Raw genomic sequence first — 24,733 nt, 5'->3', positions numbered from 1 at the left:
TCTACAAGCGCTTTCCCACAGACGTCCACTATCATCATCCTGAATACTTAGTATAATAGAACACTACCATCATCATGAATACTTAGTATAATAGAAGTTCTTTCAAAATATGCAGCATAGCAACAGATAAACACTGTCTATCTTTACACAACATAAACTTGGGGCTGGAAGATGGCTTGGTGGTTAAGAGAGTGCTGCTCTTGCAAAGAACCACGGTTTGATTCCCAGCACCACAAGGTGGGAACAACCATTCACTGCGACATTTCAGGACGATCTAATGAACACTATGGGTACTGCACACACACATGGTACATAGACATACATGCAGGTAAAACATAAAATAAAATGTGGCTGACAATGAAGACGGACTGAGAAGCCAATAATAATGACACTGGATTTTGATTCTGCTGCATGTACTGGCTTTTTGGAAGCCTAGTCTGTTTGGATGCACACCTTCCTAGACCTAGATGGGGAGGGGGCACCCTGACTTCTTTCATGTCTGGAGAGTGAGGGGGAGGGGGATTAGGGGCAATGGGAGAAAAATGAGAGCATGGGAGGAGGTTGGAATTTTAAATAAATAAATAAATAAATAAATACTAAAAAATAAAATAAAATAATGCAAAAATAAAAAGTAAACTTTCATGAAAATATGTTTTAAGTCTATTAAAACTCTTTTACTCTTAGCTACTCGATGAGTTACATAAATATATACTTTATTTCTCCTATTTGAAATACAGAATCTCAAAAGGTTAAAAATCCTTGGGCTCTCAACTACTGCAAAGCTCGCTAAAGAGAATCACAAATGTGAAGTATTGCTTCAACTCCTTTTCAGTCCACATTTAGAAACCTATTTGTGCTCATCCCAGGAAAGAAAGCACAGGAACTGATTGAAGTATCAGACTTTAAAGTTTTTCTGACCATTAAATTGGTTTTCGGGGACTTGCTCTGTGTTCGCACAAATGAAGTCTATTCGGTAAAACAATTTAAATTCATTTCATGCTGATGCTTTTCTTATTATGACCTTCCTCCTGCCCATCTGCTTAATAAAAAGAAAATAGAAGTTGGAATAAAGAATGAAATAAAATATTCATGTGAACAATTAATATTTTAAACTCATCGTATCTGTTCATCACATTAGTATAGCATCTTTGCGCTAAAAGAAAAAAACTCATTAACACCGACAGCAAACACTGAGCTTCTGTTTCAAGACGAATGGAGAGTTATTCAGTGAAACTGTCTATTTTAGCTTGTGTATCACAGAGAATATTCACGCATGCCTTGTCGTAATGAGACAGCACAGTAATCACCAAACCTCCTGGTTTAGGACAGCAACACCTACCCATCTACAATTCAGCCATATTAGTAAGATGTGTGTATTCTTTGCATAGCATGACACTCCATTTTTTAACATAGCATGAATGTGATTTAGGAGCATGGTCTTGAAATCATTCTTAAGTGAAAAACCCCAGTGAAATAATTTTATCCACAATTTAGGCAATTACGTTGGGGTGGCTATTTAGTAATGAAGTTATTGAATTGTTTCTTTATCATAATTTGGCAAGATAAAACATAGAAATATTTCTGTTTACTTGGAGCAACCAAAGCAGGCCATCGTTGCCACATATTTTTCTCACTGATAACAATAATTATATAATTACCAAGCATTTCATTATCCTCAGTTGCTGATAAATGAATTACACTGACCCTCAAAAATTAATATTGGAATAATTGTTGAAAGGCCAAATGGAATTCAGCCAGAATGAAGGAAAACTTCATTATATTTTTAACTGCAAAAGGAAGGGGTATAGCCACATCCAGAAAAAAAAATACCTTCTTAATTTAACAAGCAATTACCTAAACACTAAAGCATGAAATTTTATGGGCTTTGTATTATCTTTATTTTCACAGTGTTTGTTTCTGAAAGTCATTAAATTAAATGGGTCTTCTCAAACCCAGACACTCTTTGACCTTTTATAGAAGTGAATTTTATCCTCAAAATCCAGGCACTTAAGAAACACCTGTTTTCTTCTCCATATTAATTGCCATTTAATTTGAACTTTCTTTAGGCTTATACTTTCTGGGAGGAAGTAATAAAGTTTTTCATTATTTTTAGAACCGTACTTTTCTTTCTTTAAATTTGTATTCTCAGTATTATTTTCCATCACAGATTTGGGGCTCCTTATGACCCTTTCAGGGCTGCACTATATGTCCTTAGTGTAAATATCCAGAGATGGAAAATAACCCTCTCAATGGAGCAAGAACTAGTTTGACAAAAAAAAAATTGCTTAAATTCCCATCATAGAAAGGAAACAAAGCCCACTCCAAAGAGTGTTGCAAAGACAAAACCGTCAACTAACTACTCTAGATCTTACTAACAGCTAGCCATAAACCTAGACGATAGCAGAACAATCATAGAGTACCCGTTATGTCGAAAACACAGTGACAGGCTCTGGGACATGAGGGTCAGGAAGCCCATCCTTTGGTACAGGAAGCCCACAGATGTTAATTCAACATGAAAAGTGTCTGTTTCACGGTATTTCGCAAAGAGCTACTATTAAATAAGCTGAAATAACTATAAAGAGTACCGTGCAACGAGAAGATTCAGAGTTATCAAAGCATCAACCCGTCCCTCCAGAAACCCACACACAAGATGTACCTGCAGCTCACTACCAGGCTCAGTCTCACACTTGTTTATATGTGGCAACTATAAAACTACCAATTTTATGTGGAAAGACAAAGAATCTAGAAACAACCAAGATGTCTTGGAGAGGAACAATGTTAGAAACCACAGGTATATATATATATATATATACTTTTAAATAGAATAAATCTTTTAAAAGATAATAGTGATAAATTAAAATGTCAGGCCACAGCCTAGGGGAAAATACTCATAATATTGAAAGTATTTGTATCTCAAATAGAAAAAAATTCATAAAGTTTTATTAGGAACAAGATAAGCAACCTAATCAAAATTAGGTTAATGGCTTAAAAAAAAAAACACCAAAAGGGCAGTACCAACCCCCAAAATACCAAAGTGATGGAGGAAGGTCATTGGCTAATAAAGGAACTGCCTTGGCCCATTTTATTGGTTAGAACTTATGTAGGTGGAGTAAACAGAACAGAATACTGGGAGGAAGAGGAAGTGAGCTCAGACTTCACAGCTCTCCTCTCCGGAGCAGATGCCTCAGAGAGACGCCATGCCCCAGCTCTGACCCAGGATGGACTTAGGCTAGAATCTTCCCGGTAAGACCGGTGCTCACAGATTATTAGAGATGGGTTGATCAGGATATCAGAATTAGCCAGTAATGGCTAGAGCTAAAGGGCCAAGCAGTGATTAAAAGAATACAGTGTCCGTGTAATTATTTCGGGGCATTAGCTAGCCGAGCAGGCGGCTGGGGTGATGGGGACGCAGCTCCCCCCCCCCCCCCCCCGCCGCCCCTATTACTACACCAAAAAAGCAAAAAGCACAAAATACTGTGTTCATTATCACTTGCTCTTAGGAAATCAAACATGAAAAAACACAAGCTACTTCTATCAAATCTCTAAAAAGCTAATGCAGAAAAGACTACCAATACTGTCAGGGGCTAAAGCCTCTGGAATCCTCACACACCTCAAGGGAGGAACTAGCAAGCCTAAAGTCAATGCTGAAGAGTAAACTGTGGTTCCCTATAAGGCACATCGATCAAATTGACCCTAAGACTGTATACAAAAGCAATACACACATTTCCCAAAAGAACATGTGCGTAAATATAATGCGGGAATATAGTCATAATAGCCAGTCACTGGCAGGAGACCAGTGAAACAAGTCTGACCAAACCACTGTACCAATGATTATAAACCATTATATGCCAGAAATGGCCGATGATCCCAGAATCATAGGAATACTGCATAGACTCAGGATGCGTATGAGATAGAAAGCAAGCACATACATAAATTGCGTGTTCCACTATGTTTTTGTTTTTAATCTATTGTATGGATGTGTGTGCATATAATATGCACAGAGGAGATGGAGCATGTTATGCATGTGAGGGTCAATGAACAGCTTTGTGGTGTCCGTTCACTCCCTCTGTCTTTGTGTTCCCAGGATCAAATGTAAAGCACACTTGTGTGAGACAAACTCCTTTTCCTTGCTGGTCCATCTCACCAACCCTGAGGCTTTTAAATAGATAAAATCAATCCATGGTAGAAGGAGTCAGAGCATTGATTGTTACTCAAAAGGATGAAAGAGAAGAGACATTTCTGGAAAAATGTAAAAGTTCTGAACTGACATGGTTCATCCATTTGTCAAACATATGAAGCTAATATATGTCAATTTGTTTGTGTAAGTCATAAAAAACTATAAAATTGTAGATGATAACAATGGCATAGGATAGACTTGGAAACTCAAATGAAAGAATAAAAAAGTAAGATTTGAAAATATCTGAAAGGCCCATATGATTTTTTACATTGTACTCTTTCCTCCTGTTGTGATAAAAATACAACACACTCTAAACTATTTTGTACGTGTGTGTGCATATTTACACGTATTTGTGTATGTGTACTTGTGTTTGTGTGTGTATGTGTGGTGTAGGTCAAAGGTCAAGACTGGTTGTCATCTTTAATTACTCTCCAACTTTCTTGAGGCAGGGTCTTTTACTGAATGGACCTGCTGGTTCATTTAGGGGGGCATGCCAGTGAGACTCAGAGTTCCACCATTGCTGACTCCCTAGTGCTGGGGTTATACATACAAGCTGCTGTGCCTGGCCTTTTATGAGGGCTTTGCATTCAAAAAAGTCATTATGGTTGCCCAGCGAGCCCTTTACCAAAGGAGTCATCTCCTTTTAAAGATCTAGCCTTTTAAAGTTTAAAGTGTATAATACACTAGTGTTGACTATGGTGATTTTGACTATCATAAATTCACATTAGTATCACAAAGTGTTTATGTGTGACTGGATCATTTCACTTAGTGTATTTCCTCAAAATTCATTTGCATCACCACATATTGCAGAACTTTCTCCATTTGAAAGGTTAAGTAGGAGGATTCAGTAGTAGGCTGGTTACCACTCTGGGTTCTGAATGTCAGAGTAATATTGTATAATTGTACAATATGCGTCATTGTACAATGTGTCAGAGAAGAGTTAGGTAGATTCCACATCTTAACTCTTACCAGCTGTGAAAATAGAAATGCTAATTTTTCTTTGGGATCCTGATTTCAATTACTTTGGAAATTACTATAGCTCATGTAGGTGGTTCTGCCTACATAAGGATATTCCATATCGTTTTCTAGTGTTATTACCTCATTTTGTATTCCCACTAACAGTATATAAGGCCCAGTTCTACTTACTAGCCAATAGCTGATATTACTGGTTTTGTCTTTATTTTTTATAATGGCCATCTTTTAAAAAATTAGGTAATTTATGGTTTGTTTTCGATTTGCATTTCTTTGAGGATTAGTGGCACTGAATTTTTCTTCATAAAACTATTGCTATTATTTGTCTCCTTTTAAGAGATCCCTAGTAGGATATTGGCCATTTTTAGACAGGTTCTTATTTACTTGCCTTGATGACACTGCTTTTGCTTACTATTGACTTATATTAATTTATGAATTATATATATAAATACTGGATATATATAAATATATATACTGGATATTAGCATTTTATAAGTTATATGACTGGCAAATATTTCCCTTTGTGTTAATTCTTTTTCTCATTATGGTGATTTTTTTTAAAGTGCCAAAAGCAACTTAAAAAACAAAGAGTTCACTTTTGGTTCACATTTTGAAAGTACAGTCCTATCACAACAAGGAAGTGAGGGCAAAATGTTCACACCAAGCTGAAGTCAGAAAACAGAGAGAAATGAAAGCTTAACACATGTTCTCCTTTTAATTCAGTCCAAGATCCTATCCCATGAGAGAGTGGTACCCAAACTTAGACAAGACCTTCCCTTCTCCAATGAACACTTTTGGAAATAATCTTATAGATACACATAGATATGTGATTCCATAGTAATTCTCAGCCCAGTCAAGTTGGCAATGAAGACTAGCCATCCCATAACTTCACTCCTTGTCATCATAACACCCGAAATCACGAATTATACTATTCTATCTCTAGTCCCTAAAGTGTTATTTTCATCACATCATACAAAATTAATTAGTACATCTCTAAATGCCCCACAATTTAAAACGATCTCAATGATATTCAAAAATGCAAACTCCAAGCTCCCTTCTGAGACTGAAGACAATCTTTGCACTGCAAACTCATGTAAAATCAAGATATAGACGTCCAATGTACAACAACACAAAATAATATTCCCATTTCAAAAGAGAAAAATAGGAACTTAGGCAGCACCAGATCAAAGCAAGAATAAAGCTTGGCAGGTAAAACACCAAATCCTCCCATTCCACATCTGGCATCTGGGACTCTCCTGTGATAAATATAGAATGTCTTTCTCCATCTCTTTTGATTAATTTTAGTTTGAATTTTAGCTTGTTAGATATTAGGATAGCTACACCAGCTTGTTTCTTAAATCAATTTGTTCCTAAAATCTTTTCTCAATGTTTTACTATGAGTTACTGTTTATCTTTGCATCCATTTTGTCAGTTTGTGTTTTTTTATAGGTGAATTGAACCCATTAATATTAAGGGATATTAATGACCAGTGATTGCTAATCGCCAATTATTTATGGTTTTGTTGGTGGGGGTGCTAGTGTGTGTGTATTTCCTTTCTTCGAGATTTGCTGGTGTGATATTATCTATTGCCTGTTTTCTGGATGCAGCAAATTCCCTTGCGTTGGAGTTTTCCTTCTAGTACTTTCTGTAAGGCCTGAACTGTGGATATGTATAGTTTAAATCTGGTTCTGTCATTGAATATCTTCTTTTCTGCATCTATGATGATTGAAAATTTTGCTAGAAATAATAGTCTAGGCTGGCATCAATGTTCTCTTAGTGTCTGCAAAATGTCTGTCCAGGAGCTTCTGGCTTTCAGAATCTCCACTGAGAAGTCAGATGTTATTCTGATAGGTCTGACTTTATATGTTACTTGGCCTTTTATTTTGCAGCTCTTAATATTATTTTTTTATTCTGTGTGTTTAGAGTTTTGATTATCAAGTGGTGAGATAAAATTTTTTTGGTCCTGTTTATTTGGTGTTCTGTATTCTTCTTGTATCTTCATAGGTATCTCCTTCTTTAGATTAAGAAAATTTTCTTCTATGATTTTGCTGAATATATTTTCTGTGCTTTTGAACTGGCATTCGTCTCTTCTTCTATCCTATTTATTTACTTATTTATTTACTTGGTTGGGTGGTTTGTTAGTTTTTTGAGCCAGGGTTTCTCGATAGCTTTGGAGTCTGTCCTGGAACTCATTCTGCAGCCAGGTTGGCCTCGAACTCACAGAGATCCACCTGTCTATGCCTCCCGAGTGTTGGGATTAAATGCATATTCCACCACCACCCTATTATTCTTAGTTTTAGTTTTTAATGATGCTGCAGATTTCCTGGATGTTTTGTGCTTAGACATTGTTGGATTGAACACTTTAGTTGACAAATGAACCTATTTCCTCTACTGTATCTTCAATGCCTGAGAGTCTCACTTCTATCTCATGCATTCTGTTGGTTATGCTTGTAGTCCCTGTTTGTTTACCCAGATTTTCCTTTTCTAGAATTCCCTCAGTTTGTGTTCTTTATTGCCTCTATTTCAATTTTTAAGATTTGAACTGTTTCCTTCATCTGTTTGATTATTTTTTTCTTGGCTTTCTTGGTTTTCTTAAAGGGATTTATTGACTTCTTCCAATGTTTTGTTTTTCTCTTTGTCAATTTAAGAGAATTTTTTATTTCCTCATTAAGGGCATCTATTTTCTTCATAAAGTTATTTTTAAGGTCATTTTCTTCTGTGTCACCTGCATTGGGATGCTCAGGACTTGCTGTTATAGAACCACTAGATTGTAATGGTGCCATATTGTCCTTCATGTTGTTGACTGTATTCTTTAACTGCCATCTACTCATTTGGGTTTGAGGTAGCTATAGGTGTAGGTGTTGATTATTTCTCGTTTTGCAGGTGGAGCCTTTGCTGATGGAGGAGGGTCATACTTTCATTGGTTAATAAAGAAACTGCTTGGCCTGATAGGGCAGAATTTAGATAGGTGGAGTAGACCGAATAGAATGCTGGGAAGAAGGGAAGTGAGGCAGTCACCATAGCTCTCCTCTCTGAGATGGATGCAGGTTAAGAATATTCCCGGTAAGACACCACCTTGTGGTGCTACATTCATTAGAAATGGGTTAATCAAGATGTGAGTTAGCCAGTAAGAGGCTAGAGCTAATGGGCCAAGCAGTGTTTAAAAGAATACAATTTGTGTGTTATTATTTCGGGTATAAAGCTAGCCGTGCGGGAGCTGGGCGGGAACATAGCACGCCGCTCCACACAACACTTTACCTCACATCTGAGACTCTCAACAAAACTGTCAGGGCTCCCATGGTATTCTGTGGATCCATCTCTCCAGCACTGTCACCTACAGTCAGATCTACTCTATGCTTCTCTATATGGATACTTAATAGTTCCAGCATCTCCACAAACCTAGCGTTTTCATTGCAAAATAGGTTTCACTTTTTCAGCCTTATCTAACGACCTCTCAGAGTCTCCTTGCAGGAAGTATGCCTCTACCACACTGCCAAGGCTCAGACTTTCTGAGACTTTGGTGAAAGCCTTTATGGCCACCTTACTCTTGTGTATTTCATGCTTAAAGACAGCACCATGTAGATGATGTATCTGTGTGGTGCCAGTTCAGATTTTGTATGACTTCATGGACTACCCCGGGGAAACACTTTTCATTGGTTACCACTTTGGAGCAGGGAACCCCGTTAGAACCTTTCTCAATTAAGGATCTCTCCTTTCAAATGAATTTGTGTTTCTACAAGCTGGAACTGTGACAGATGAAGCATTGTCTTCAGGGTACCTTTCCTTTTGTCCTAGTGCAAAACACTAGATTTATCTTTGATATGGATAACCTCTTTAAATATTGTAGATGTCGTGATAGTCCCCAGTAACTGACCACGGTCGAGGGTAGGCATGAGTACTGCCCAACAGAAAACCATACACTTCCTTACAATACTGAAATTTTAGTATAACTAAATGACATAGTTCTCAAGCATGAACCTTGTAAATGACAAGCCCATGTCACATTATCAAAATACTGCCCAGCTGGGCCACTCACCATTCTTTCAACTTTAAACTGACACTACTTTCCTCACTAAATTATGTGCCATGTGTTCCAGTAGTTCCTTCCACAATAGTTGGCAGTAACTGTGACACTGTTTAATTGCTACACGGCCTTGATATTTCTTCTCAAACAAATTAGCCCATTACTTACTAGTCCAGTCTCTAAAGATCCCATGACTAAGAAGTAATACAACCAAATTCTCTGCCAAAATGCAAAATGAATGGACTCTACTGAGTTCCTGACAGAGCTCGCCTCTAGACTTCATGAGCTTTGCTCTACTATCTGGATCTCTTGAGTTTCTTGTCTTTCAAGCTCCCTATAGAATTGTTCATTAACTTCTAATTATCATATTCTAGGCCTTCTTTGGGTCAGAGCACCAAAGACCTTCATGTTCCTCTTACAAACCAGTTCTAAAGAACTAACGCTACATGGTCAGGTTTATTTCAGCAATGGCTCCACTTTTCAGGGCCAGTGTTCTCCATTGGTTACTTTTCTGATGTCTGTGACAAACACCTGCGAGTATAGTGCTGGAGTCAAGGCAGAAAAGGAACACAGGCAGAAATGGGAAGTCACTCATCACACTGCATACACAGGCAGGAAGCAATGAGAGATCAATGCTCACTTTCTCCTCTTCATTCAGTCTAGGATGCCAGCCTGTGGGATGATGTCCCCCACATTAAATGAAGATTTTTCGTGCTCATTTTGGTCATTCTGGCAACACTCAAGACCAAACAAATGTGTATTTCATGGCAATTCTAAATCCATTGATGTTGCCATGGAGATTAACCTTAGCAGTCCTCTTTCACAGTGTATCCTTTGATTGTGTGTACATTATAAGGGCATGTTGGGCATACACATGGTTTTGTGGACATACAGGTACCAAACAGAACAAAAACCATGTCCCTTCTTTCTACAACTTAGTCTCATAAGATCTTTCTTTACTTGTGTTATGGGAACCCATAATTAGTCTGGCAGTCATGATGTCTCCCAGCACCACCACTGCACTGGATTATGGTGCACATGTGGATATATGTAGCCATTAATTTTAGTCAATTCATCATTAAATGCCAACTGTATGATCAAGGATGTCATATGACATATCTATAAGCTGACTCTCTTCACCTATTAAATATTAGCTTATATCTATGATTACCCAGCCTTAACAAAGAGTCTAATCATAAAAAGGAAGCATTTGATCAAATTCCATATAGAGAGATTCATGTTTAGCACAAATATTCTCATAAATCTCATAGAAAATATAGGTTCCTAAGATTAAGTTTTGAAACAAATGTATATGAATGCTATTTCAAATCACATTCATCTTCTGACACTACTTTAGTGGAAACAGACTACAGGGACTACTCAGCAAATGGTGCTACAGAAGCACATCAGGCTGAAGATTCACTCTGTAAGCACCAAGCATCCCCTAGGGCCAAGAGGCTTTCCTTCAAATTTCCATGAGAGGATAGCAAAGCAGATACAATCTGCAGTCTGCTTACTTCCTGCCAGACTGTCAGTTCTACCAAGTCACAGAGTCAAGCAGCAACCAGAAACTATTAAGGGTGAAACCACACTTGAGAGTTCAGCAAATACAAAGAAACATTTCTATTGAGTGATGGCTGTTTTAATTACAAATTCTTTTAACATTAAAACAACAATTTGCATGAGTAAAAACTTACATAATTTCAATTACAGTTTTTAATATACTATTCAATAAATACCCTGTAATCAACAATGATTACTTGGTATTACCGAAGTAAAACACATTGCCTAAAGTGGCTGTGTCTACTCAAAAGCAAATTAGCAAATGAAAGCCATAACTCAAAGGAGATGAGGGATGAAACTGTTCCAGGCAGCACTATGAGAAATGGTCTACATCAAATTCCCATTGGCCAAACTGTCTATTCAAAGTCACCACAAGCAGAGATGCAGACGGGAAAACCCTTCTGAAATGAACAAAGTGCAGATGGTTCTAGCAGTATATTCTTGTGGAGAATCACACAAATCTTTGTAAACCATCAAATTCTACATGGAAAGTTGAGATGCCAAGCACTCCTACAGGTGCACACGATGTAAGTCAAGGAGCATGTAAACCATTTCATCTACTGCTGCTTTTGTATTTAAAGAAAGGGCTATATTAAATATTTCTTTCACTTGAAAATACAAAGATATGTTTATTTATAGTCATTTTTAGTATATATTTAAATATTATGCTTCTACAGGGTGGTCTTATTACGCTAATTGTTGTTTTATTGTGCTTAAGAGAGAAAGATTCTCCTTAAATATGTCAAATAATAGTGGATGGATAAAAAAAATTTACTTCTCTTCCAGAGTTAAAGATTGATTTTCCACGTGGCACTGTTAGACATGAGTAGATTCTTCCCAAGCCAATACATTCACATAGCTTTTTGTCGGAAATATGATGGCTGGTTCACCAAAAATCTGTGCCTTCTAGTTGAAGGGGCCATTTAGTTGAAAATTTCTAGTTGTTAAGATTCTCATCTGTGCCTAGACATTATAAAGCAAGGGTGTCCCTTCTGGAATTGTTTTTAAGTTTTCAGAATAAGATATGTGTTAATAAAATAATAAAGTGAAAAGGGTACTACTTGTATCAAGTGAAAAGTAAGTTGGTAAATATGGCATTGCCATCATGGAAGTTTTTATTTTAAAATTATGCATACACACTGGGAAAACAAGAAGTATATTAGGTGGTTAACAACAGGAAAAAGGTGGGACTGTGGATATTGACAGGGTATCTTTAAAGAAAGCTTGAAGGCCTGCAGAAAACTTAATCAGAGGGTCCTTAGAAGTCCCATGTGCGGCCCACCAGAGCAACGTATTTGTTACCACCCAAAATGCTTAGATAACACTATTCCTTGTGAGGAATTTAAAGATACTGACATTATCCTACTAAGAATACATTAGTCCCATCCTTACTTCTACTCTTTCTATTAATTTCATTATTATTTCTGAAATTAGCTCATTACACAAGAGAAAATTTCACAACCCACAAAACATCATTACACACATAGGAAAATGCCTTTGTAACAAATTCACCATCTGCTACAGACGCCTAGTATTCCACTCCGTTGGTGAGCTATGCTTGGCACAGGCTCCAGTTTCCTGCTCAGTTAACTCAATTGGGAAGCTTTCTCATCCTCACAACCAAAACTCAAATATTATCCAGTGATCCAGAATTAAATTTCTCAAACAGTACATTGCATGTATCGGTTTAATTCTTCATTATTTTTTACTTAGTCTAAACAAAAAAGAAAAATGTAATATTAACATACTCAGCTGCCTGTTTGACACGTTTCAAATCTTTCTTCAGGTTTTTGTTCTCACTCTCTAAAAACATCACCTGGCTGTAGACATCTGGAACATTCCCAAGGGCTCTGAGGTCAGTTTCTCCCTTCTGTATTAACTCATACCTAGGACAAATAAAACAACAGAGTTTATCTGTTTCGGACTTTAAAAAATGACTATGTATAATTCAAAATCTCAGCCCTGGGGAATTTGATAGAAATTAGTTGCTATATTCTAAGTTAAACCAATATTAATATATTGTTAAGATGAAATGTCAGTTAATCTAGCCTTTTAAAATACAATGGGTCATCTATGTTCCACATATCTAGTTACTAGGAAGAATGGCAAAACTCTCTCAGTCCTTACAAGCAAGGAATTTGTACTCTAGCAAAGATGGTAATATATTCTGGGAAGCAGAGGGAATGAAGGAGACAGACTGGTACGCATTTGTACTGTTTTGTACACAGTAGCCATGACCGACAAGCGTGAGTAAAAGAGACTCGAGACTTGAAGGACAGGAGGAATGATGCCATGTGGGTTCCCAGAAGAGGAACACTTGAGGTTGACAGCACGCAAATACAAAGGCCCAGAGATAGAGACATCTTCAACATGGACAAGAAACAAAGGCAGTATTCCTAGAACAGCAGGAACTGAAGCCAGCAAAGTGAGCAAAGGAGATGTTGAGAAAAGTCAGAACCAAAACAAGGAGCCATCATAAAAGGAAATATTTCACTCTGGATCAGGATGGGACCATAGGAACGTTTGGGGAGGAAGAAAACAGTGATCAGATTTAGGTTTCAAAAGGGCAAATCTATTCCAAGAAATGAATTCTAAAGGAACACGTGGCACAACCTGCAAGAGAGAATGGTAAGCAAACAAAGTGAAATAAGCAGAGGTTATAAGAGGGAACCTTCTGGACACGCTGCAAAGGCAGCACTAGCAGCAATCACTGGGGAATCATCTGTCAGGTTTTAGCAAAGATGCAGGGCAGTGATGGCATCCAGGTTTGGTGCTCAGTAATAGAAAGCCATTTACATAGTGGAAATAAAGACAGTAGGAACTGGAGAGATGACCAAATGTAGTGTGCCTAGATAAATGACGGATATACATAGTTCAGGGAACAGGCAAAGCAGGCGACTTAAACTTGCATTCCATCAGTATATAAATGACGTTTAACAATCATGACACTAGAACAGACTAGGTCAGGTAGTGCTGTCACATAAACAGTAAAAGATGCCTGGGACTGATTCATAAAATACTCCATTGCTTCAAGGCTGGAATGAGCTGGAGGAGGCAAATGCTATCATAAGAATCTATGGACAGAAGAGTAATGGCAGCTAGGAGAGTCATGGCCAAGGGGTCAAGTGAAGAAAAAGTTCCAAGACAGAAGAAATGAATGCTAATGGAAAAAATGAATGCTCACCAAAGTTTGGACCAGTCACTGGAAGGGGCAACATGAAAGTCACTGTAAAATGTTTCAGCAGTTTAATGGACGAAAGTCAATCCAGAGTGGGTATGAATAGTAAATAAGAAAGGAAAAGCCACTTTTGCTAGGAAAACCTCCCAGTGAGGGAGAGAATGGAAAATGAAGATGATCTTCAACAGGAAGCAGAGCCAGGGAGCTCTCCCCAGGTACTATGTCAGATATGACTGCACACCTGTGTGCTTCTGGCCACAATCCGACAGAGAAAAGCCGAGACAGGAGAAGACAAATGAAAACGCAGTGACCCTGAGCCGGCAGGATCTGGATTCTGGCAGGAAGAGGGAGTGGGCTCCAGAGGACAGCCTGTGTGCTTCAGTGTGCTGGCTGGAGAGACAGAAGGCCTGATGAAGGACCAGCAGGTGGGAAAGAGGGGGATGGGAGGTGTGGAGCTCCTATTTTCTCAGGAAGATAAAAAGGCAGTGACTGAGGAAGACACAACCTATGCCAAGTTGAAGAAGTTAGTGCTGACCTTGTAATTGCAAAACGGAGAACAGACACAAATCTGAGCTTGAAATCGAGACACAAGGTAAGCTCACCCAGTCAGAAGCCAGGAGGTGAAGTTAAGAGAGTGGGGTTTAAGATCAGTCTGGCCTCGCTGACTTTGCCACTTACTGGCTGTGACTTGGTGACATTTACTCAGGCAGATTTCTCATCCTCGCTAAGCCCATTTCCTCATCCATGAAATGAAAAGATGTTAGTGGCTACCTGCCACATACAGTTGTGGGAGAAATGAATGCTGAATAAGAACAGATTGCTAATAAAAACGATACAAAGTGAATTCTCAAACAATTACTCTAAGACATCACCATTTTAACTATTTTATGTCATTTACAATTAAATAGTATATTCATTATTTATATTAATTTTTAAGCTAAATATTCCCCTAGAAGGCTGACTTCTGCAAATCTTAGTACATAATCCTACCCACATATATTTAATTGCTCAGATTTGGCATACTGTGAACTGTAAGAGTGATCACAGTAAATGTATGGCATTCCTGTGTTTAATTTAATGGTGACAGGGAGATATTGCTTCCATGACACATAACCAGAAGCCAACTTCTCATCAATGGGAGAAGCATCAGTAGGTTTAAATGGTGAAGGAAAAACTGTCTGCATGGGGTTCAGTGAGAGTAGGTATGTAGTCATATGTGTACGGAGTCACACTGTACACACTTTCCACACATGCTGAAAAATGTGAGAACTGTTTCAAAGTTAATCTTAATTCTGAGCTTTGACTTTGAATAAAGCTAGTCTGATGAAATAAGTTGTAACTATATAGACCATAACTAAGTCATTACAGTACACCAAACTGTATTGGCCAAAAGCTGCAGTATTTATTTTTGTTCATAGATTAAAGGAATCCACACTAATTTATAATCTCCTTAACTGGGAACAAATTAAGTTAATAATTAAATGCTTTAAATAATTTCATGTCTTATTACCCTTGACAGGATTTTAGCACAACCCTATCTTCAGGGAAATGGGAAGAACAGAGGCAAACTGAGGTGTGTCCAGATTGAAAAGGAAGTAGGAAGGAAAGAAAGAAGACTGCTTCGAGCTGGCCATGGTGATGCCAACACAAGTGACCGAGTCCGCGAGACAGACACAGTGTGCCGGACAGGACATGTCTGCAGAGACGGAAGTTCAGGGATCACAAAGGTACACTGCTGATTTCTCATTTTACCCTCATTAGTTTCACAGCGTCAATTAACTTTACATGTGGGTACATCTAAAGGGACAAAGCAGCATCAAACAACCAGAGTGGAAGCAGGGTAGTGCTCCACAAGCAAATCTCTACCACACCGGCATACGTATATAAATACACACACACACATAGCTATATTAAATATATACTATGCATAGACAAATCACAGAAGATAAGTTGATAGCTGTTGCTGGCAACTCTGGAGTAGTAATAATTTAGAACTTGTAAAACTGCTTTCTGTTCTGCCATTCCCAGACACTCTGGTGTGCCTAATTAGTTTGGCTTTTATAAGATATTCATTTTCAGTACCTGTGAGAAATCATGGCTTTATTCCAATGAAATTTTATTCACAAACAAGAAGTAGGCCAGATGTGGCTCCCAGGTCATACATTTGTGACACTGGATTTAAAAGATATTCTGCATTTATTGTTTGAAGACTCGAAGAACGTAACTGAAATATTCCTGCCCACATTATGCTGGTACCTTTTTTTTCTTTTTTAGAACAACCAAACAACAAGCCAGTACTTTTGTGCTTCTGTACTTTTGGCTACTTTTGTTGGAGAACATGAATTTGCAGCAATTTCATATGGTTTGGGATTTGCCTTTCTGCATTAAAAAGACATTCAGTCAACATGGTTGGCTGAATCATGAGTAATTGGAGGCTAACAGGAAAAGCTCTATGTCCGGCCAGCATGAGCTGCACAGCAAGCCATGTGTCATACCTTAATTTAAACAAATGTGTCTACAAGTCTTGAATTAGAACCCTACTGTATGCAGCATAGCTACAGTTACTGACCAAATTCAAACTATTCAAGTGAAAATAATTACCCAGATATGGGAATAAGTACAAAGCAGCAGCTACAGACTGGGATAAAAATTGGGTGAACCAAAATATTACTAAGTTAATAAATATACTTTCATAAGTTTTAGCTTTTGTTTACAATATAATGCTAAATAAGTATGTTTCTTGGGAACTCCTTATATCCTAATAGTATCATAGTTTCCTGACATTTTGTCTCATGAATCAAGCTGCTACCTTAGACAGTATGATTACAATTATCTACTCTTTAAGAATATATTTGGGGCATGGAAAGGTGGTTCAAAGGGTAGATCTGCCTACCGCACACACCTGATTATCTGAGTTCAATCCCCAGAACCCACCTACACTTATGGGAATGCTGACTCCAACTGACCTCTCTATATGTGTGTCATGGCAATACATGTGCACAAATTAACACATGCACACATACACACATAATAATAACAAAAAAGAGTTTGACTTAATCTAAATAATATTTGGATCATAATTCCCTTAAGAGAGTCATTATACTTTGTAATAGTCTAACATGTTCTTGAAAGACATAAAAAATAATTAAATCATACTAATTTTTCATCTAATTAGCTACATATTAATCACCTACCTGCATTTCTAATTTATTTGCAATTATTTCTTTAGGAAAATTTGTGCAAAAATTCTTTTTAAATTGTGCACAGTTTCCAGGTTTAAAAGCAGCATTCTCCTTTTATTTCCAAACACTCCATCTTTTAGTCTGGTGAACAGACCTCAGTTCTCCTCATAACTGTACATGTGCAGTCAAAATAATGAAGTTTGAAAAGAAATTGGGGTGAAGTAGGGGAGTTGGGAGTAGAGAGGTGTGTCAATACAATGCCAATATTATTTTCAAAATTAAAAATAAGTAAATGAAATTGTTTAGTTCTAGGTGTATATTATAAGTGGACCAAGAAAGCGAAAAGTAAATCTTACATCACAGACAAATTTTTAAAAATTAGAATTCAGTTACAAAACTCCATAAACACCTTTTGTATAGAAGTCCACTCTTTATAATATGCAATATCTAGTAAAAAATAACACTCGCTTCAAATCTATCATTTACTATTTTTAAAAAAGATTAGGAATCCAAAGATGATTATTGCTATAGCAAAAGAAAACATAGCATGCCTGCTGGTTTTCACAATCAATAAGACATTATAAATTTTTTTTCTAACAAGAAAATCATATTAAGGTAATATTTGAAAATACAATTCAATTTAGTTCTAAATCAAATAATATTATTAGAAAAATCAATCAGCTGTATAAATAGAGAAAAATAATCTTTATTATAAATAAAAGGTAAGTAGTGTTAGGAATTATGTAAAGAAACAAAATGATACCATTATAAATTAAGCAAAACTAAGAGAAAACTATTTTCAAAATAGCTTTTTGCTGTATAACTCCAGAAGACATTTCATTCCCTTGATCACTTGAAAGGAAGCTAAGTTTGAATATTGAAAAGGCTGTGGAACAAAGCTTTACCGGGAAAGCTCCCCTGACTGTGATGGTTTCCACAGAGACGGGAACGATTTATCCCACACATGTAAGTTCACTCTGCTGCTGGTTCTGCTGCTGTAAACTGCCAGAATCTGCGGTCACCAGAAGGGTGACCTCTGAATCCTTTGTGGTTTTGGTAGTTGGTATGGGAAGATCCCTCTTAATGATGGACAGGACCCTGACTTGGGTGGGGGACCCTGCACAGTATACAGTGGAGAAAGTGAGCTGATCATGACCAGGCATCCAATGGCCTCTGCTTTCTGACTACTGACACAGTGTGACCCCACCACAATGACTGTAAATAACATCACCTAACTTGAACTGGCCCACAAATAAACATTTTCTTCCCTAAGTTGCCTTTGTTTTTTATCATAGCAACAATAACAGAAACCAAAGTGCTTATTGCTGCAAAGTCCTTTAAGAAAGCTAAACTTCCACCTGTAAATCTGCTGACATCCCTGAAGAACTACCTCTCCACATAGGGGCTTACCATTCGGCTTGAAAGCAGTTCAGAGTTCTGGTCATTTCCATTTTGATCAGGAAATTACAGAGAAAGTCTTCTATGGCTTCGTGTACGACATGCCTTGAAGGAAGAACTGTTTTCTGCTCCTGAAATTTAAATCCACAATTATTCATTATGCAAATGTCCAGGTTTTTATTAAGGGAACAGGTAGCTGTTCACTTACTCATTTTGTAGTAACTTTTTCCTTAAATATTGTGTATTGTCCTAAAAACTAGGAATAAAACATTAGTGACACAAACATTTCTATTTCCAATGCAATAGTTTAGTAGGTAGAAACATGATATGGATAACCATCTGTGTGTGCGTATTCCACACACTCTGACAAACAGTAAGTATCTAGGAATGTAAGGGCAGACTCTCAAATACAGGGAAATGCCAGTCTGTGGTTAATGTGTGTGAAGAGTAGTGAACTGTGCAAGAACTGTCACAGAGGAAGACTTCACTGAAAGAGTGAGATCTAGGCCATAATCACAAAGATGTCAGCCCAAATACTGAAATGACGAAAGATCAAAAGCCTTACTCCAAGTTCTCAGAGGATCAAAATCAAAATCTCAAAACAAAATTCGGTCCAAAAAGTTCTTTTTTATGTTTAAAACACATTTGAGGGACTAGTTTGGTCCTATGCTTTCTCCCTGTCTGGCTGGTGTTGGTGAGCTCCCATTAGCTCAGGTAAACTGTTTCAGTGGGTGAACCCATCATGGTCTTGACCCCCTTGCTCATATTTGCATTCCTTCCACTGAACTCTGGGAGCTCAGTCCAGGGCTCTAGTGCAGGTCTGTTGGTAGATGAAGGTTCTATGGTGATACTTTGCATGGCTGTGGCAGACTGCTGGGCCACTGACAGTGGTACCAGTTTTTATCCCTACTGCATGTACTGGCTTTTGGGGGATCCTATTCTCTTTGGATGGATAACTTGCTCAGCCTAGATATATAGTAAGGAGGGCCTTCGACATTCCACAAAGCAATGTGTCTTGTCCTCTCTGAGGACTGGATGGGAGTTGGGTGGGAGGGTATGTGGAGGGAATGGGAGGAGAGGAGGGAGTGCGAACTTGGACTAGTATGTATAATAAAAAAAACAATTTGTTTTTAAAAAAAATAAATAAATATAAAAAGGCATTTGATTGACTTGTTTCATTCCTAAAAAGAGACTTATTTATGAAAAATAAAATGTAAAACATTTCAGAGTTCATTTCATTCAACAAAGTAGGCAATATTGTATATTTCCTAAGTATGAAATTTTAGATATAATAATATCAGTTGTGTGGGTATTCATTATGAACAGACAACACATATTTATTAGAAAAAGGATCAGTACAAAAGGCACAGATGTATCTCAATAGGAGGAGTGAAGTCACTGGAATTCCAAATTCTAAACTCCTATAGTCCTTAAGACATCTGTAAAAGACAAGTTGAGTCACCAACACATCATGTGGTCAACTACAGATCTGAGACCACAAAAACCCTCCAAAAGACATCCTTCCATTTACTGAGGAGGTTCTGGAGTTCTGTGTACACACACAGTGCTCACATTCAAAATACCAATGTTCTAAGACATTTTAACAGAGTTCTATTTTTCAAAAACTCATAAACAAATTAGCCTTCTAAAGAAATTTACAGTTTATACCTCCAAGAGTGAAAATTGGGTAAAAAATGAGATACATTGGAGAGTGAATTGTAAAGTATCATTATAGTTAAAATTCTGAAAAGATTAGTACAAACTTCAGGATACAGAAAGGTTTATTAGAAAAGTAGACTGTATTCCACATATCGAAGGCCTAGTTCAGTCCCATGGAGGCCACACAGCTGTTGGCCTAATGTTCATGATTTTCCATGAGCTTGGTTCAGCTGTCTCTGTAGATGTCTCCATCATACTCTAAACCTCCCTTGTTCATATATTCCCTCTTCCCTCTATTCAATTGGTTTACCAAAGATTGGCTTGGTGCTTGGTTGTGGATCTCTGTGTCTGGTTTTATCAGTGACTGGATGAGGGCTCTATGATGACAGGGTAGTCACCAATCTGATTACAGGGAAAGGTTAGTTCTGGAGGCACCCTCTCCTCTGTTACTAGAATCTTAACTGGGGTCGTTATTACGAATTCTTGGGAATTTCCCTGGCACCAAGTTTGTCCCTAACCCCATAGTGGCTCTCTCTATCAAGACATTTCTTTCATTGCTCTCCTACTCCTTTTTGTCTCCCCTTCCTTTTGTCCGTCCTGTCCCCTCATGTTCTCATCTCCCATTCCAGTCCCTCTACCATCCTTCTTGTGTGGAGACAGTTGTAAAGCTTGGACTTCCTGTGAGGCACCTGACAGTAGGACCCGGATCTATCCCTTGAGCAAGAGCTAGCTTATTGGAGCCCATTCCCTATGATGGCATGCCATGCTCAGCCTTAATACAAGAGGAAGGGGCTTGGCCCTGCCCAAACTTAATGTGACAGACTTTGTTGACAACCCATGGGAGTCCCTACCCAGTGGAAGGAGTGGATGAGGGCCTGGCTGTGAGGGTGGGGTGAGGGGGATTGGAGGAGGAGTGGGAGGGAGAAGTGCAGTGTGGCTAGAATGTAAAATTAAATTTAAAAAATAAATCAAAATTTAAAAAAAAGTAGATTGTGGGCAACTGTAAACACTTAGTCCTCCAGAGCATCTACATATGTGTAAACATTAACTGTATTCTGAGACCTTATGTCACTACAATTATCTGCTCTCTCTCCTTCAGGGCAGAAGTCCTCAGAGAGTACATTCACATTCTTCTTTTGTATGACTTTTCTCTCTTTTCTCTTTTTCTAAAATTCATTGTGTAGCAAGATCAATATCCCATACTCCATTTTTGCATTTCCTAAGCAATGTTTCCCTGCTGTGGTGGACAGTGGAAATCCATTCAGCATGCTCACACATCAAACCACAAACCCAGCAGAAACACAAATAAGGATGGCCAGCAACACCACGGTGTAAGTGTCTTCCTGTGGTGCTATCCACGTGATTATTTTCAAACCAAGCAGTGACGTGGCTGACGTCTTCAGGAAGGTACACCTAGCATTTCGTGATCAGGAAGGAAGGCCAATGCAAAGAAATGACCCACTTTTAAATGACAGTTTTCTTGATCCATCTCATGTAGCCATTCAACCTCCCTAATATTGCTGGAAACATGCTGGGATGACCAGGAAAAGCCAAACACTGATGACCTCCTGAAGTTCGCGCTAATTTAAAATCTATCTTTAGATTTGGAGATTCATTTTGAATCCATTTTATTCTGCAAAGTCCACCAATCTACAAATTATAATTTGTAAAATGCTTCACTTTCTCCAGTTACTAACATAGAAATAAGCAGATGTGGTCTAGAATTTCAGAGTCCAGCAGGAGCATGTAGCTGACTTAAAAAGAACAATATATAAAACTTGACAGATAGTGACAGTTCTTAAAGCCCCATCTGCTAACCAGGGTAAAGCATGCACAAGTTCCTCCTCAGTTTGCAGTAAGGCAGTGTCCACGATCCTCAGCCGTCAAGTCCTCTACAGGAACAGTTAGTTCACCAGGTGTGTGCCTTGTGATGCTGGGTCAGTTTCCACTCCTGCAAGCAGCTTATATTCAGAAGGCTGCTAACCCTGCCAGACTTGCAGTTTCTGCTGGGGTGAACTTTTTGAAGAAAGCATGGAGTAACGAATGAAAGGATAGAAATTAGTACACAATTAATTCACTGAGCAACTATGTTGGCTAGTTGCTATGTCAACCTGACACAAGCTAGGGTCATCTGGGAAGAAAGAGCACCAACTGAGAAAAACTCCCTACCAGAGTTGCCAATGGGTAAGCCTGTAGGGAATTTTCTTGATTTTTGCAAATGAGCTCAACCCAAAGCAGGCATTACCACCCCTGGATAGGTGGTCCTAGTTCATTTAAGAAAGCAGGTTGAGCAAGCACAGGGGCAAGCCAGTAAGCAGCACAGTAGGCAGCACTCCCCCATGGCCTCTTCAGATCCTGCCTCCAGATTCCTGTCTTGTGTCGCTGTTTTGACTTTCCCGGATGATGAACTACAGGCTGGTAAGTAAAATAAGCCTCCTCAACCTTAAGTTTCTTTTGCTCATCAAGCTTGATCACAGCAGTAGAAACCCTAAATAAAACAGAAATTGGCTCTTGGAACAGGGAGTGGCTATGAGAAGACAGAAATTGCGGCATTTAGATGTTGGACTAAAAAAATCATTACTCAGGAGCTTGCTGTGGGTAGTGCTGCCCCAGGCTAGTGTTTCAGATGCCAGCAAGCAGCATTCATGCCTCCACGGCCTCTGCATCAGCTCCTGTCTCTAGGTTCTTGCCTTGATTTCCCTCAGTGATGGCCTGTGATGTAGAACTGTAAGCTAAAATAAATATTCTTCTCAATTTGCTTTTTGCCAGAGTTTTATCACAGCAAGAGAAACAGTAAGACAGCCAATATCCTTTAAAAAAATAGAAATTCATTAATTCCATGCTCAGAATTTAGCTCTCCATCCCTCTTATGCAGTCTTTTTCCCTACAGAAATTGTGGTTTTAGGAATTTGAGCTTTCAAGACTTCACCAGTCAGGACAGTGTCCTTCTGAACTGGGATTAGCACTGGATTAAAGCGTATCTGAACACAATCCGATATCAAAGTCAGACTCTCATCAGCAATTACAGAGGTGCTGAGGCAAGAGAAAGATTAGGTCCTCTGAGGGACTATGGAGAGGTCAGAGCTCCCTTTCAACACAGCACAGCAAAGGGCAAAGAAATGAAGAGACTGTTGATTCTTTCAAACATCATTGAATGGCACTACAACTTTGGTGCCTTGTGTTTTAGAAATACTACAAGAGGAACAATGTGTGACGTCAGTACTAGAATCTGCAATGGAAGCAAATGAGTCTATCAACTCCATAGGAGCTTAGAACGTAACCACAGCCATTTGTCACCGTGCAGTCCGTGGTGACTTTCACACCGCATGGGACAGCTGAGCAGTTGCTACCAATACTGAAGGTGTTCAAGACCCACAAGTTTAGTTATCTTCACAGAACACATTTTAGATACCTGTATGAGAAATGTGGATATAATTAAGAAAATAACAAATAAAACTAAACAAAAGTATATAAAACTGCATCGGGAAGTGTGATTATTAATTTTGATCTTCAACTTGGTTAGAATGAGAAGGGTCTGGAGATATCAAAGCACAATTTCGGCTATATTTGTCAGGGTGTTTTCAGAGACAGTAAGCTCATGAGGTCTCTGGCCTGATAAAAGTTTAACTCATTTATGGAATAAAGCCATGACTAGTTGTTGAGAGGAGGGGGAACTCTGGAAGTACCAGGACCTGAACTGAGGCCAGAGGTCACTGGAAACAGTATCTGGAGAGATTTATCTTGGCCTGTTCCCTTGTAATTATGGCTCCACTCTGCTTCCTCCCCACCATAAAGTGAGCTTCTTCAACATGCCTTCCCTTCCATGTTAGGCTAGATTTATTCCCTACTTTTTTTCCTCAACTGGAAATGTTACATAAAAAGTACCGAGAACTGCATCCAGGGTAAAAGAATCGTCATAGTTCTAAATAGTCCCTTTCAAAAGTCCTGTGCAAAACTGAACAAAGATGCTCAGTCTTCCTAGTTGCTTTGATATTTTTAAGAAATTAAAAATGAAGAGTTGGGACTATGATTTATTCATAGTGCTTGAACTAGCATCTAGTAGCACATTCTTTTTGAAGGGATACCTTGCTCAGCCTAGATATGGGAAGAGCTCCTTGGTCTTGCCTCCAAAGTGAAGTATCAGACTTTGTTGACTTCCCAGGGGAAGTCTTACCCTTTCTCAGGAGTGGATAAGGGAGTGGTGGTGTGGACGGAACAAGAGGAGGGGAGGGAGTGGAAATGGGGATAACTATGTAAAAGAAAAGAGTGAATTAAAATAGAAAAAAATGGAAAATTGAGGTAAAATTTGAAACCCACAAAAAAATCTGTCAGGGCTACAGAAATAGTTGAAGGAGTACTCACTACTCTACCAGAAGACCCAAGTTCAATTCCCAGTACCATGTGGGGTGGCTCACAACCACCTGTAACTCCACCTCCAAAGGACCCATGCCTTCTTCTGGCATCTGCAGGTACCTGCCCTCATGTGCACATACCCATACAGACACCCACACATAATTAAAAATAAATCAATTTAAAACAATTTGTTATAAATATACAGTTCAAATGATTGTGGTAAACAC

The 24,733-nt window shown here is 38.4% G+C and overlaps 1 protein-coding gene across 2 annotated transcripts in view; it reads right to left on the bottom strand.

The window, feature by feature from the left end:
- The window catches only part of Spag16 (sperm associated antigen 16), an 864,135-nt gene that overhangs the window by 821,550 nt on the left and 17,852 nt on the right, over positions 1–24,733 (bottom strand). For both annotated transcript variants that reach the window (XM_075951817.1, XM_075951819.1), the window contains exons 4-5: positions 18,507–18,625; positions 12,485–12,622 (exon numbers count right to left, since the gene is read on the bottom strand). In XM_075951817.1, coding sequence (XP_075807932.1) covers positions 12,485–12,622; positions 18,507–18,625 — 257 coding nt within the window. The remainder of the gene's footprint in view (positions 1–12,484; positions 12,623–18,506; positions 18,626–24,733) is intronic.

The sequence above is a fragment of the Microtus pennsylvanicus genome, chromosome 17 (assembly GCF_037038515.1).
Source record: "Microtus pennsylvanicus isolate mMicPen1 chromosome 17, mMicPen1.hap1, whole genome shotgun sequence".
NCBI lineage: Eukaryota > Metazoa > Chordata > Mammalia > Rodentia > Cricetidae > Microtus > Microtus pennsylvanicus.
This window is presented reverse-complemented; position numbering and strand designations above follow the sequence as displayed.